Source organism: Protopterus annectens, chromosome 4.part1 (assembly GCF_019279795.1).
Source record: "Protopterus annectens isolate FY-2018-M chromosome 4.part1, PAN1.0, whole genome shotgun sequence".
Classification (NCBI taxonomy): domain Eukaryota; kingdom Metazoa; phylum Chordata; order Ceratodontiformes; family Protopteridae; genus Protopterus; species Protopterus annectens.
The window spans coordinates 892,378,426-892,394,991 of NC_056734.1; the positions used below are offsets into that span (position 1 = coordinate 892,378,426).

At 44.2% G+C, this 16,566-nt stretch overlaps 1 protein-coding gene across 2 annotated transcripts in view; it reads right to left on the reverse strand.

Annotated features, from left to right (window-relative positions):
- ALG3 (ALG3 alpha-1,3- mannosyltransferase) overlaps window positions 1-16,566 on the reverse strand; it is a 526,609-nt gene that overhangs the window by 463,008 nt on the left and 47,035 nt on the right. For both annotated transcript variants that reach the window (XM_044070631.1, XM_044070632.1), the window contains exon 2: window positions 10,345-10,444. In XM_044070631.1, the coding sequence (XP_043926566.1) occupies window positions 10,345-10,444 (100 nt within the window). The remainder of the gene's footprint in view (window positions 1-10,344; window positions 10,445-16,566) is intronic.

The following is a 16,566-nucleotide window of genomic DNA, read 5'->3' on the forward strand; positions in this document are numbered from 1 at the left end:
GCACTTATATCATTAGAGAAAGTTCACGGAAATCTAGTACTGTTCTTAGTTGGTGTTATCAATGCTCCAGTAGTATTTATTGCTCTTTTCGAGTAGTATGGTCTCCCTGACCTTTTCTGTATACACGTCCATTTAAACATTAGTAAGTGCTGCTTTTTTAAATGCTAATTTTAATAATTAATTGATCATAATAAACACTGCTTTTTGATTGGATGTCTTTTTTAAATTCTAAGATTTTGTACTCTGTTGTAGCCTGAAGAAGCGGGCTTGAACCATGAAAGTGCTTACCGTTTGTTTTGTTTTATTAAAGTTTTTGTGCTTCTGCCTACTTGGGTCTTGGCATTGTTTTTAACTATTTTAATCTCCACTTTACTCTACGCCTCTCCCTTACTTACCAACCTCAGACAGACTGACTTAAACAGACTAGAATCCTGCAACAATAAAAATGCAAAGTTTGCAACAGGTGCAACCTACCATTGCCACCTCTGCAACTCAATTAGGGAACTTGATTGGCTCAAACTCCCTCGGTTTCTTCACCTGAATCAACTATCACTTGCCCACAAACTAATAAACCACCCCCATAAGATCCCATCACATCAAAACCTACTCCAACCCTACTCTTCTTCTAAGCCCCTAAGATCCAACAGCAAAAATCTACTTATTACCACCAAACCCAAAAACTCAGCAGGAGAAGCCCTATTCTCCTGTGCTATTTCTAAACTATGGAACAACCTCCCCCCTCGATAACCAAACTACCATCTATCAGTCTATTCAAAACCACTCTCAGTGCATTGGCTCTGCCCTTGCTCCAACCCCAACTAACTACACTCCCAGCCACTTAGTACAGTGTTATTCCTTAGATCTTATTATCAGCTTAATCCTTAGATATCATTTAATTGTCCCCTCAATTTTAACACTGTCTTGTACTCATTACCTTTGATGTTGTTCTACTACTGTGACATGTACTCTGCATGCCATGTTGTTTACTGTAAAATCATTTACTATTGTAACATTTTCTATTGTATGGTTTCTTATTGTACTTGCGGAGCTTTTCTCCCCAGGCCTCCGCTGAAAAAGGACCTGTGTCCAGTCTGAATTTCCCGATAAACAAATGTAAATAAATAAAATAAATAAATTACTGTTCCAAGGTATTTGTCACAGCACTCAAGGTCAGGCCAACTGGTTTCACATGGGGGCTCCTTTACACTCTCTGGAGCAGCAGGCAGTTTGAAGCAGGCTCATTCTAGGGTGGAACTACAAGCCAAGCACCTTTTGTGTTTATCTGACTGCTTCAGGCTTTGGCTTGGAAGGTCTTTTATCTTTCTGGTATAAAAGAGTTAACTTTCTGTGAACTTGTGTTTATTTTACTAGAAGTTGCACTGTGCCTGAACAAATTGCTTCCTAAACGGATTGAATGAATTATTACCTATCTGTATCTGCATTTATATATTTGCTGGACCTCTGTGTGAAGTTTGTTTTTCTTACCCTCCTGCCCTATTGTTGTGTTATTAAACTTGGTGGCTTTTGCAGTGCCCGCCGCTACTATAAATTTGATCTGGGACACTCCTCTCAGTCCTGACTCATTAACTCATTCTACTGAATACAGAGAGATCATTTGGGAAGGCCAACCCCTTAGTTTCTTAATCTTGAATTATCTTCTGTTCCTCCTCTCTCCCTTTCCACTTTACTAAAAAAAAAAAAAATACTTTATTCAGCTGCTTTTACTGTATTTGTGCTTCCTCCTCCTTTTCTATTACTTCATCTTATTTACTTGCATCTTTTCTGCTGCATTTATTACTGCTTCTTTATAGCCTGTTTAAATTGTAAGCGTTACTCTAAGCATCTTAGTTTTGGTTTAAGCACTTGGGGCTCTAGGTCTAACCCTTAGCTCTCCCTGGCCTCTCCTCCTCAGAGTCTGACAAATACGGATGGACAATTTCCTACAGTTTCTACTGCCAGTCTGGTTGATTTGGGTATCCTGAGACAGTAAAGCAACTGCCCCATGTACACAGACAACCATCTACTACTACCACCTAGGAACACAATTTGTGAGAGATGGAATTGCATTAGGAAACTAGAGTCTATGCTCTCTCCCTTACAAGCCAGTATATCTGGCACTGAGAAGGCTGCCAGCACAATCACACTTCAAACACAACTCACTCCTACACAACACACACCCACATACAGTATGCAGATGTTCTCAACAAAAACATACCCAACAAAAGGCAACTCCACAACCCTCCACAACACACAGGTTCATAGGTTGGTACTGGGCTATCTGCCCGAAGGCATATATTAGCCCAGCAACATTGTGCGGTATTCACCGCCCCTTTAGTAGTTCCTTAGACCCTTGTACTAGCAGCTAGTACCCTTAGCCCCTACCACGCATAGTCCACATACCTGTCTCTCATAGCCACTAAGGCTTAACCATAAACCCAACATAGTAGTCATAGGAGACTCCATTGTGAGACACACAGATGTGCCTCTCACCCAGCTGGATAAGGAGAAGGTCACAGTTAGTTGTTTGTCTGGTGCCAGAATCCACCATATCACGCATGCACTCAAGTCTCTAAACAACAGGTACTGCTATGACTCTGTCATAGTCCACGTTGGTGTGAATGACTTGAGACATACCTCCCTGGACTATATGAAGAGGGACATGACTGAGCTCACTGAATGTGTGTCCCAGGCAGGTATGTCCCTAGCCTTAAGCAGCATTCTACCATCACCCAGAATGATGCCTCAATACAAACAGAAAATGACTGACTTTAACAAACTGGCTTAGTCTCTGGTGTCATTCCAGTGGGATCCATTACTGGACAACCTAGGAAGGTATGATCAACAGACCATGATGCTTTGCCAGAGGTGGACTGCATCTGTCTCACTTGGGCTTCAGGCTTCTGGCAAAGGTTTTTGTGACCCCCGACAGTGCCTATTTTAGGAAAAGTGATGAGGTCAAAACTACCAACATACAAATTTCAACAAAATGGAAATTAAAGGTCATGTTGCTAAATGCTAGGAGCCTAAACATGAAACTGCACATATTGCAAGCATTCTTAACCCTGGAAGATGCTGACATCTGCACAGTCACAGAAACTGGGTTCAAAGCTGCTGAGAGCACCCCAGCCTTACCTGGTTACTCATCCTATGATACATTCAGACCCCACACTGTGGGTAGCAAAGCCAAAGGAGGTGGAGTTTCAATATAGACATGCACACCTCCAGGCTGGTCTGTCAGTAAGATGCACATGAGACACTCCAGGTGCAGTTAACCATTGACAAGACTCCTATTCAAATCATAGCTAGCTACAGGTCCCCAAATTTGACTCAAGATGCTCACTCTGCCTATCTGGACCTCTTCGAATCTATCAAGATTTAACCCTTTATCCTGATTTTGGGCAACTTTAACTACCCAAACAGAGACTGGAAGAACTACTCATGCCAGAACATAATTGCTCAGAGATTGCTTGATTTTGTCAATGCAAGTGCTTTTGAACAGCTAGTTGATACCCCCACAACAGGTGATAATATCTTAGACTTGTATTAACCAACATGAGTAACCACTGCAGCATCTCTACAGTATCATCCTCCCTGGTAAGATCTGACGATAAAGTGGTCACTTTTGAAGTTACCATCTCCTCTGACCCCCCCCCCCACTAGCTAGGGTCAAACAGAAAAACTTCTCCAAAGCCCCCTAAAGGATGGCATAAATAGCTTCACAGCCCCCTCCCCTAATGTAGGAACAGGCACCAATGTCCAAATCTACACCAAAATATAATACAAGCATTTACACAGATGCATGGAATCAGGAATTCCTGACAGGATGAAATCATACTCCGCAAGGAAGAGTAAACCTCTCTGGTAGACATCTGCAATAAATAAACTCTATAACAAAAGGAAAAATTGCTGTCCAGGACCAAGAAGAAGCAAAAGTACAATTGGAAGCAATCTTTCCTTGGCATGAATAAGCAAATAAGAGCACTAGTGAAATCCTGCAAAGCAAACTTTGAGTCCAAATTGGCTACATCTACTAGAGACAGTCATAAGGCCTTCTTCACATACATCCACAGTCTCAAAGGAAGCACTCAGATCTGCTCAGAACTGGTGGTCAAGGACACCACATGCACAAATGCCGTAGATATAGGCAACTTGCTGGCGGAAAGATTCAGTGAAAACTTGACCCCACTGTCCCCCCATCAGTAAATCAGGACATCACAAGTACCTGCCCCACTCCCCTTATCTCAAGGAACAGGTCTTCACTGCCCTCTCAAAGGCAAAAAATACAGCCTCCATTGGACCAGATAACATCCCAGGCTACATCCTACATGAACTCAGGCAGGAACTTGCAGCACCATTAGGTGTCCTATTCAACCAAAGCCTGAGCAGTGGCTTCATCCCAGCTGAGTGGAGGACAGCCACTATCATCCCTTTGCACAAAGGTGAAGTGTCCACCGATCCAGGAAATTATAGCCCCATCAGCCTAACTAGCCTGATCTGCAAGGCTATGGAACGCATTATCATTGACCTCATTATCAAGGACATTGGCAACCTCCAAAACACTTGATCCCACATGGTCTGGCTTCATCAAGGGGAGGTCATGTCTGTTAAATATGGTCAACTTCTTTGAGACAGTCACCAAAGCCATGGATGAGGGGAAGACAATGTACACCACCTACCTTGACCTGGCCAAAGCCTTCGACACTATTCCCCACTCAGGCATACTAGATAAACTCTCTCAATTGGGCATCAATCCATATGTTACCAGATGGGTACCAAACTGGCTCACTGACAGAACCTACCTAGTCAAAATAGGGGAGCCACTTCAAGGAGTAGACCTGTAATGAGCAGCGTACCCCAGGGACTGGTCTTGGGGCCTCTCTTATTTGGATATACTTTTCTGAGGTGCAGGCCAAAACCAATGGGCTATGGCTGACCAAGTTTGCATATGATTGCAAGCTGGGCACTGTCATCAATTCCCCTAGTGATGTAGACATCCTCCAATAGGGTCTCACCCAAACAAATGACTGGTGCCAGAAACATGGTCTCAAGCTGAAAACCAAAAAATGCATCATCCCCTTTGGGGAGAGTGATGTCCCCACAAATTATCACATTAATAACAAAATCCTAAGCACACAATCAGTCATGAGGGATTTGAGTATACAGGTTGATAGCAGCTTTTGACCACCATGTTGCTTCCATTGTACAGAAAGCTTTCTACATAGCCCACCTTATAATTAAGTAAAGGTATCTTATCCAGGGACAAGAAGGTCATAATATCCCTGCATTCTTCCCTTATAAGGCCTGTTATTAAGTACAACACCCCTTTTGGCATATACCTCGCAAAGCACATGCAGCAGCTGGAGAGACCACAGAGGTTCCTCACCAGGAGAATCCAGGGCCACAAACATCTATCCTACACTGACAGGCTAAAAGCCCTGTACCTCTACTCAGTTTCATACAGACTCCTTAGAGGTGACCTCTGTCTGGCATAAAAAGCAATTTCAGACCTTACCTTGATGGGACTGCTGCATATCCACAAGTCAAGCTCCACTTGAGTAACCTGCAAGTGTTCTCAACCTGGTCTGTGACATCAATAAGACTTGTTGGCAGGACAGATTTGTGTCCCAGAGACTCCCCCATCTGTGGAATAAACTCCCTTTCCACGTCAAGCAGAGTACCTCATTATTCCTTTTTAACCTGGATAACTGGATGGCAAAAAGAAAATACACCCCTGGGATTCCACCTGTGTCCCTGCTAGACTGGGGCATCGGGTGCTCACTTGGCTAAACTCTTGGCTAGGCTTATAAGGCCCTCAGGGCCAATAACCTAGTAAATTCCGGTGATACTATGAACTATATGGAGGGGTGGACCTTTGCACTTACTCTACAGTTCCATAAATGCTTTAGGAATCATAGGAAACTCAAGGCTATGTGACCAGAAGTTTAAATGTGTCGTACCAAAAAAAATCCTCTGTCTACTGACATTTTCAAGAACAGTAAGGTACCTACCCATCTGTCTAAGTCACGTTTGAAAGACCACATGGAGTCACATTGCTTGACATGCAAAATAAGTCTATTCCAGAGAAAGGGGAGACTTTGGGTAATGAACCTCTCTCTTCTGCATTTAGTGTGTTACTGCCTGATATAAAGTAAGATCCCTTGTTCTAGTCTTGGGAACACTATTTGATATACTGAGAAAATGGAGGTGTGGGAAAACAGGGTCCCTGAGAACACAAAAAAAACAAGGCATGGGTCTCCACCCTCAAGAGCCTATATAACAAGGACAGGAATTTCCTGATAAAGGATCTCTACCTTCAAAATATTCGTTTTGTTAGAATGTATCTAGTGAGATACATGCCAAAGGGTACATTACATTCTATAAGGGGTCTAACCAGGGAAGAGTAACTTGGTTTTAGATGAGATGCCCTTTTTGTTTGATTATGAGATGCTCAAAGATTTTCTGACTACAGTTGCTATATGGAGGTCGAAGGCCATCAACCCAGGTGAAAAAATAGCTGATCACAGACATACTGTAGAGTGGGGTGTCCTTGATAAAGGAGGGTCGGAACTTTGAATGTTGGCAGTATGACTGGTATAGGGAGAGAGCTAGCTGATATGATGGACAGAAGGAAGGGGAGTAAGGCTAGGTGTATCAGAAGTGGGTTCAAATTGTTTTATCACGGTGTGGATGGGAGGAGAAATGGCATAGGAGTTATTCTGAAGGAACAGTATGCTGAGAGTGTTTTGGAGGTGAAAAGAGTGTCGGATAGAGTGATGTTTATGAAGCTGGAAATTGATGGTGTAATGATGAATGTTGTTAGTGCGTATGCTCCACAAGTTGGGTGTGCAGTGGATGAGAAAGAAAAATTTTGGAGATGAATTGGATAAGTGGTGATGACTGTACCCAAGGGTGAGAGAGTGGTGATTGGAGCAGATTTCAATGGGCATGCTGGTGAAGGGAACAGAGGGGATGAGGAAGTGATGGGTAGGTATGGTGTTAAATAAAGGAATGCAGAAGGTCAGATGGTAGTGGAGTTTGCGAAAAGGATGGACATGGCTGTGGTGAATACATATTTTAACAAGAGGGAGGAGCATAGGGTGACATACAAGAGTGGAGGAAGATGCACACAGGTGGATTATATCTTATGTAGGAGGGCCAGTTTGAAGGAGATTGGAGACTGTAAAGTGGTGACCGGAGAAAGTGTCATTAGGCAGCATAGGACAGTGGTTTGTAGGATGACGTTGGTTATCAGGAAGAGGAGGAGGAGTGTCAGGGCAGCACCAAGGATCAAGTGGTGGAAATTGAAAAAGGGTAATTGTGAGGTGGAGTTCAGGGATGAGTTAAGGCAGGCACTGGGTGACAGTGAAGAGTTACCAAATAGCTGGGTAACCACAGCAGAGCTAATAAGGGAGACGGCTAGAAAGGTGATTGGTATCACATCTGGACAGAGGAAGGATGACAAGGAGACATGGTGGTGGAATGAGGAAGTACAGGAGAGTATACAGAGAAAGAGGTTGGCAAAGAAGTGGGATTGTCAGAGAGATGAAGAAAGTAGGCAGGAGTATAAGGAGATGAGGTGCATGGCAAAGACAGAGGTGGCTAAGGATAAGGCATATGAAGAGTTGTATGAAAGGTTGGATACTAAGGAGGGAGAAAAGGACCTGTACTGATTGGCTAGACAGAGGGACCGAGCTAGGAAAGATGTGCAGCAGGTAAAGGTGATAAAGGATAATGAGGGAAACATACTCACAAGCGAGAAGAGTGTGTTGAGGAGATGGAAAGAGTACTTTGAGGGGTTGATGAATGAAGAGAATGAGAGGGAGAGAAGGTTGCATGATGTAGGGATAGTAAATCATGAAGTACAATGGATTAGCAAGGAGGAAGTAAGGATAGCTGTGAAGAGAATGAAGAATGGAAAGGCTGTTGGCCCAGATGACATACCTGTGGAAGCATGGAGATGTTTAGGTGAAATGGCAGTGGAGTTTTTAACCAGATTGTTTAATGAAATCTTGGAGAGTGAGAGGATGCCTGAGGAATGGAGAAAAAGTGCTTTGGTACCGATTTTTAAGAATAAGGGTGATGTGCAGAGCTGTAGTAACTACAGAGGGATAAAAATTGATCAGTCACAGCATGAAGTTATGGGAAAGAGTAGTGGAAGCAAGGTTAAGAAGGGACGTGATGATTAGTGATCAGCAGTATGGTTTCATGCCAGGAAAGAGCACTACAGATGTGATCTTTGCTCTGAGATTGCTGATGGAGAAGTACAAAGAATGTCGGAAGGAGTTGCATTGTGTTTTTGTAGACTTAGAGAAAGCATATGACAGGGTGCCTAGAGAGGAGTTGTGGTATTGTATGAGGAAGTCAGGAGTGTCAGAAAAGTATGTTAGAGTGGTACAGGATATGTACGAGGGTAGTGTGACAGTGGTGAGGTCTGCGGTGAGAGTGACGGATGCGTTTAAGGTGGAGGTGGGGTTACATCAAGGATCAGCTCTGAGCCCTTTCTTATTTGCAATGGTGATGGACAGGTTGACAGATGAGATCAGACAGGAGTCCCCGTGGACTATGATGTTTGCAGATGACGTGATCTGTAGTGAGAGTAGGGAACAGGTGGAGGAGACTCTGGAGAGATGAAGATATGCTCTAGAGAGAAGAGGAATGAAGGTCAGCAGGACTAAGACAGAATATATGTGTGTGAATGAGAGGGAGGATAGAGGATAGAGGAATGGTGAGGATGCAAGGAGTAGAGGTGGCCAAGGTGGATGAGTTTAAATACTTGGGGTCAGTAGTTCAGAGTAACGGTGAGTGTGGAAGAGAGGTGAAGAAGAGAGTACAGGCAGGATGGAGTGGGTGGAGAAGAGTGTCAGGAGTGATTTGTGACAGATGAGTACCTGTAAGAGTGAAAGGGAAGGTCTACAAGAGGGTAGTGAGACCAGATATGTTATAAGGGTTAGAGACAGTGGCATTGACAAAAAGGCAGGAGTTTGAGCTGGATGGGGCAGAATTAAAGATGTGAAGATTTGCACTGGGTGTGACGAGGGTGGACTGGATTAAGAATAAGTATATTAGAGGGTCAGCCCAGGTTGGAAGGTTTGGAGACAAAGCCAGAGAGGCACGATTATGTTGGTTTGGACATGTGCTGAGGAGGGATGCTGAGTATATTGGGAACAAGATGCTAAGGATGAAGTTACCAGGTAACAGGAAAACAGGAAGACCTAAGATAAGGTTTATGGATGTGGTGAGAGAGGACATGCAGGTGGTTGGTGTGACAGAGCAAGATGCAGAGGACAGGAAGAAATGGAAACATGTGATCTGCTGTGGTGACCCCTAATGGGAACAGCCGAAAGAAGATGATGATGATGATAAGGAGATGGTACTGCATTTCTTAGCTTTTAGTTTGAACCCATTTTTCTGTGTACCGGGCATTAACGTGTTCCATTTGATGGGTATTAGTATCATTAGTTGATTTATCAACTACACCCATCATACAGTATTTGTCAAATTTAGACAGCCAGAAATACTTAATGCAAGTGTTAAGGCCAGAGAAATGAATATCAGAAAGAAGGGGCCTAGTACAGAATCCTGAAGAACACAACTGGTCTCCTTTTCGCTAATTGAAGAGGCATCACTGAACTGGACAACTTGGATTCTGTCCTTGAGCCAGTTTGATCCTTACGTGGTAAGATGGATTACAGTGTTTAAATCCATTAGCTTACTTACAATCCCTATCAGGTGGTATGGTGTCAAACACTTCTGCCAGTCACAAGTAGCAGCATGAACAGTGTCATCACTCTCCCACCGCCTATATGACCTTTTCAAAGAAGCAAACAAGATTTAACAGGCATGACTTACCCTAAACAAATCTGAATTGTTGCAGGAGAAGCCTGATCATCCATGACACAAGATTGCTGGAGTCACTCTATTTCGACATTATATTCATTGTGTAGCTATCTTAACGACAAGTTTTCATTTCATAGCTGGAAAGATTAAAAACTAAATGGCACTACTTCATCAATTACGCTCAAAGCGTTGTCAAATTAGTGTAGGACGTCATAAAGTGAGGGCATACTGGAGACAAATACACATTCTGCACTGTGATGAACTAGCTTCTAAGCCCCCCCTCCATCTGTTCATTCTCAGTCTACCCACTTAATCCAAATTACGATCATGTGGAAGCGTGCAGTAAACCATCAGTCAGCATCTAACTAAAATGTGTTACATGCTCAGTAGGGAAAAAGTCAGGTGAATGCAATTTTTGATCAACAATGGAACTGAGGTCTCTAGCTAAACAGAATAACTTCCTAATATTACAGGAAATATCTGAACTTGAGTTCAATATATACTTACACCAGTGGGCCTGTATCTCCCTTGAGCTCCATATAATCAAATGTCCCATTCACGACCCCTTCCACTTCATCCATATAGGCCTTCCAGTCAATTTCAGTATCTGGAAAATATAGCACCAGCTGTTAAGATGATAAATAAAAATAAACTGCACAGATACAATAAACATGCTTATTTGTTTTCAGTTTGCAACAAAGCCTGGTTTAATTTGTAAACTTGTGAATTATTAACTGTTGGCATCCACCTCTCATGGAACCTAGTGGTATGATAGAAGTTCTAGTAATAAATACACTTAAAGAGCAGATAATTGCAAAACGAAAAAAGGTACAGTTGTGTACACTTACCATAAATGTAGATGTTAGAGTGTATTCACTGTTGCAGTCATCACGTTTGGGTTATCTGCCTGCAGGTAGCCCTCAGCCGGCCTGAATACCAGAGTCTTTGGATTTCTGTGTCGGATGCTGTCTCTTCTTCCATGATGTCAGGGGTATAAAGCATGTAGCCAATGCCATTACATCAGCTTTTCTTGCCCCAGATGTTAGGTGCTCCCACAACAGGAATCAATTATATGGCATGGTACAACCCCATCAATACGCAAACACACCAGAAAAAATAAATATACCAAACCAGAAGGAAAGGTAGAGCAAAGAGAAGACGGGGGCTAGAGGGAGGGTAACCAGGACTGCAACAGTGAATACACTCGAACATCTACATTTATGGTAAGTGTACAGAACTGTACTATGTTCTTCGTGTACTGCTACAGTCATCACATTTGGGTTGATTAGCGTTCCTTCATTGAAGGTTGTGCGCTAGGCCTGGCAAGCCAGCTTGTAAAAACTCTACAGCCAATCATTAGCGGACGGGGGTTCCGCTGTGGCGACCCCTAACCGGGAAAAGCCGAAAGACACAAACAAAAACCAAAGCTAAGGAAGGGAGGAGGAAGTTAAAGAGCATTAGGGCCAGCTATTAAGCCCTGCAAGACTGCAGTGGCAAATCCAGCTCTGGATTTAGAAAAGATAGGCATGTGTTAATGCTTGGTGAAGGTATGTACAGAGCTCCAGGTAGCAGCTTCTAGGATGTCCCTGGTAGGGACTCCAGTGAGGAAAAGCCGCAGAGGTAGATGCAGCCCTGGTGGAATGTGATCTTATCCCCTGTGGGGTAGGTTTTCCATGGTGCTTGTAGCAGAAATTAATGCAATGGGCTATCCATTTGGAAATGGTTTGCTTTGAAATGGCCTTCCCCTCTGCCCCAAAGCCAACTAGCAGCTGTTCAGATTTTCTGAGAGGCTTAGTCCTGTCCAAATAAAATCTAAAGTTGTCTGTGCATGTCCAGAGAGTGCAGTATTCATTCCCCTTTGTTTTGTGGATTAGGGAAAAAAGTAGGCAAATGAATGGACTGATTTAGAGCCACACTAGACACCATCATGGGCATAAATGAAGGATTAGTCTTGAGGGAAACCCTGTCCGCATGGAAGATAATGAAGGGTTCCACTGCTATGAGGGCCTGTAATTCAGACACTCTTCTTGCTGAAATGATGGCTAGAAGGAAGGCTGTTTTCCAAGAAAGGAATTTCAACTCTGCTGTTGCAGCTGGCTCAAAGGGGGGTTCCAATACAAAGTTAAGGTCCCAGGCTGGAGTGGAAGCTCTCCTGGCCGGGGGTCTTAAATTTTTGGACCCTCTAAGAAATTGTTTTAGCAAGGGGTGAGAGAAGAGGGGTGGCTCAGTATTATAATGTGCTGAAATAGCAGAGGCATGAATTTTAATTGACGAGAAGGATAGGCCCTTGTGGAGCATTTCTGTTAAGTACTGTAGAATATGAGGTAAGCTGGGCCCATCCCCCGAGCCTGGCTCCAGGAGCAGTATCTTTTCCACTTTTCAGCATAGGATTTTCTAGTACTAGGCCTCCTTGCCTCCAGAATGACATCCAGCACCTGCTTACTAAGGGATGACTAGAGGAGAGCTCAAGGAATTAGCCAGGCTGCAAGGTTCAGGGTTTGAAGCTGAGGGTGTAAAATCTGGCCCACCTGCTGGGACAGCAGGGAAGGGGTCTGAGGCAGGTGCCATGGTTGCAGCAGTGTCATACTGCACAAGAGGGGGTACCAGAGCTGGTGTGGCCAGTCTGGTGCAATCAGTACTGCCCTTGGCCTGTCCTGTTTGATCTTTAGTAGAACCTTCGAGAGGAGAGGCAGAGGGGGAAAGGCATAAACCGAGAGGCTTTCCCAGGTAAAGGACAGGTCATCCACTTCCCAAGCTTGGCTGTGGGGAGTTCTTGTTGTGCAGAGTTTGTTCAACTGGTAGTTCTGAGGGGAGGCAAACAGGTCTTACCTCTGGAGTCCCCCATTTATTCCTCAAGGGGTTGAATATTTTGGGTTCTAGTTTCCGTTCGTGTGGGTCCATGAGATTTCTGCTTAAGTCGTCTGCCAGTGAATTTAGTTTGCCTGGCAGGAATTGGGCTTGTAGGTGTATTGGTAGCCCAAGGCTGTGTTCCACAGAGCCATGGCTAGTCTGCAGAGAGGGTACATGTGGGTTCCCCCCTGCTTGTTTATGTACCACATAACTGTGGTGTTGTCTGTCTTTACCAATAGTTGTCCTGGAAGAATACGGTCTTTGAAGGCTGTCAGAGCATTCTGTACAGCTAACATTTCTTTTTGATTGATATGCAGGTGCATCTGTCTCTGGTTCCATTTGCCCTGAATGCACTGCCCTGCCATGTGAGCCCCCCATGCATAGTCTGATGCGTCTGTTGTTAGGGTTTGGGTGGCAGGGGGATGAGAGAAAGGGAGCCCCTTGTTGTGGTAGCAGGCCTCTGCCCACCAAAGGAACTCTGTCTTCATACAGGGAATGATAGACATCATTGTTTCCAGGTCCTGAGAATGTTGCCACCATAGGATTTTAAGATACCATTGGAGTTTCCTCATATGCAGCCTTGCATATGGAATTAGTAGAATGCAAGAGGCCAAGAATCCCAGGGCTTGCAGTATTTTCCTTGCAGATAGCTGGGGCTTTGTGGCCAATAGTTTGAAGGAAGTTGTCAAATAAACTTGTTTCTCTGGAGTGAGGAATGCCATCAGGGAAGTTGTGTTCAAGTTTGCTCCCAGGAATACAATCTGTTGGCAGGGTACTAGGTGAAATTTCTTTTCATTGATGGTGTACCCCAGTGAGGTTAGAAGTTTCTTTACGGATGCCAGGTGTTGTAATAGGAAGCCCTGGCTTTCTGCTTGAATCAGACAATCATCCAAGTATGGGTAAATTTAAATATTTCTCGGCCTGCAAAATGCAATGGATGGAGCTAGAAGCTTTGTGAATACCCTGGCACACTAGATAAGCCAAAGGGAAGTGCAGAGAACTGATAGTGCATGGAGCCTGCCCAGAAGTGTAGGTATTTCCTGCAAGATTCGCTTATTGGGATGTGCAGGTAAGCTTCCTTTAAGTCTAGGGTTGGCAGCCAGGCATCCTTGGCTAGCATGGGAAGAAGCTGTTGAAGAGTTAGCATTTTGAATTTTGGAACTACCAGAAAGGTGTTGAGAATAGAGAGGTCCACGGTAGGACGCCAGGAGTTGTCTTTTCTGGGTACCAGAAAAAGCCTTGAATAAAAACCTTGTCCCCTTTGTTCTGCTGGAACAGGTTGAATAGCCCTAATACTGAGAAAACAGAGAACCTGCTGTTGGGCCTCTGCCCATTGATTTGGGGGTAGGTCTGGCCAACCATTTGGTGTTGGTAGTGTGTGGAAGTGGAATCTATATCCTTGGGAAACAATGTTCAAAATCCATTTGTCCTGGGTAATGAGTTCCCAGTTTTTTGCATGCAGGGCGAGCTTTCCTCCTAAGGGAGCAGGTAGTTGAGCAGAGTTGAGCAGGGCTTGGAAGGGTTAATGTTAAGTCATTGTGCCATTTTTCCAAAGGGGGGTGGCTTACTACTCCTTGCTTTGGAAGTGGGAGCCCCCCCACTGCTTAGGTCTGTGCGTAGCCTGAGACTGTAGCCTAGGTGGTCTGCTGTTCCTGGGTTTGGACTGAGAAGGCCTGGAAGGCACTGGAAAGGACCAGTTCTTTGAAAGCCAATGCCCACTGAATCTGGGAGGCTGTACTTGTAGGAAATCTTTAACAGTTTGCATAGATTTAGCTTTTTCCTCCATCCTTTTGAGGACTTCTTCTACTTTGTTCCCAAAAAGGTGGTCTTGGTTTAAGGGAGCATCCAGTAATTTAGCTTTAACATGATCTAGCAAGTTTTGTTCCTTAATCCAAGCATGCCTTCTTAAGTACAGACCCAGTGACAGCAGCCCAGCAAGATGCTTCTAAAGCATCAAAACCACATTGCAAAGTATGTTTACCAACTTGTTCTGCAGAATGCATTAAATCTTGCAATTCTTTTGTGTTCAGCACAGTCAGGAATCAACATCATTTTCTGTTTAAGTAGTCCCATAACATGCTGCTGATACTTTAACATATGAAACTGGCAATTTAAAGCCCTAATGGCAAAAGTAGCAGAAGTGTATACCTTCATACCCAATCTGTCTAAGGCTCTAGAATCTCTATCAGAAGGGATAGGATTTTTGGCAGCAGTACCCTTAATGCCTTTTGGTCCTTGGGGAGTGGTCTCTGGATCCACAGAAGGATTCTTGAAGAGGAACTTGTGAGAGTCAGGTACTCTGTAGTACCCGTCAGGTTTTCTGGGAGCTGGAGGTAAAATGTCTGGGGTAAGGCTAGATTCCAAGAAAGCATCATCTACAATGTCTAGAACAGAAGGGATAGCTAAAGGCCTGTGTTGAGGCAGGAGTAAGAACTCCCCAAGTCTCTTTTTGGACTCAGAGTAATCCTGGCTTTCCCAGCGGAAATGCTCCCTAAGAGTATGCAAGGTTTCACTGAAAGAAAGATCTTCTGGAGGCGAGGCAGAAGGAATGGAATCATCTGCATCAGAATCCTCATAAGTAGATAAGGGCAAATCCTGGTAATCAGAAGGAGCAGAAATATCAGATTCCTGATCAGAAGAATCAGAAAGAAATTCAGTTCTAGGTCTCTTAGAGGGGGAAAGCTGGCTTCCCCTAATTAAGGTAAGAAGGTCTTCAGCCATTCTAAGCATTTGCTTTTTAGGCATATGGGCCTGAGCCTACGGTTTGTTCATCGGTTTTCTAGGTGTAGTGGGAGTTTTTGGCCTGAGGGATTCGGAACTTCTGGAGGGAAACAATGGCGTCGGTTTAATATGAATGTCTGTAGGCCTGAATACAACCTCAGAAGCCGGTGCCTGCACAGCAGCTCCGGACCCATCCAAGGTAGAGACATCCACAGGTTCCATAGTCGAAGAAGCATCTCACAGTAAACCGGACTCCCGAATGGGTCTCAGTAGAGGCCTGCAAATCTGTAGTAGCGGGTATCAGGGGCTGCGAAAGCGCTTCACTGAGTACCAGCGGACTGGCGACTAGATTAATGGAAGCGTCATCGGCAGTTTTGGACCTATGCAGTCTGTCTCTGTCTTTATCCTTACGTTTTTTTGGAAGCTCGGTAGTCGGATGGCTTAATGAAGCCATTTCGGAGTACTGAGATCGAGAATGAAAGTAATTGGCTGCAAAAATAGCCCGATGACGAATAGTTTGGGGGTTGAACAAGGCACAAAATCGACAGCGAGGGATGTCGTGGTCTGGGCCTAAACAGGGGATGCAGTAAGAATGAAAAAAATCTATGAGGTATTTGCTTTCCACAGGCAAGACAATTGTTAACTTTTACTGACATCAGTTGGAACAAGAAAAAGGATTCCCAATGGGGTACTTATCTTTTTTGAAGACTTCGGGTCTGAAACTTGAAAACGAAAATTTCAGGAGATGGACGACAGACACTTGCAAACTGATTCTGCTTCGGGCATTCTACGGCAAGAAAGACTGATGTAATGGTGTTGGCTGCATGTTTTATACCTCTGACGACCTGACGTCATGGAAGAAGAGACAGCATCCGACACAGAAATCCAAAGACTCTGGTATTCAGGCCGGATGAGGGCTACCTGCAGGCAGATAACCCAAATGTGATGACTGCAACAATGAAACACGAACATCATGAAAGAGCCATATCATGACAAAAATGTATGGTTTTAGGGGTAATTCTGAGACTGCAGTAATGTATGACCCAGGCCACAAAGCAGACATATACTGCGTAAGCATGGGAAGGGTAGTCCCATACGCATGTGCAGTACATCAAGAAAGCCCCAGGATACTGGGGTAGTATGGGGAAGAGCAGCATT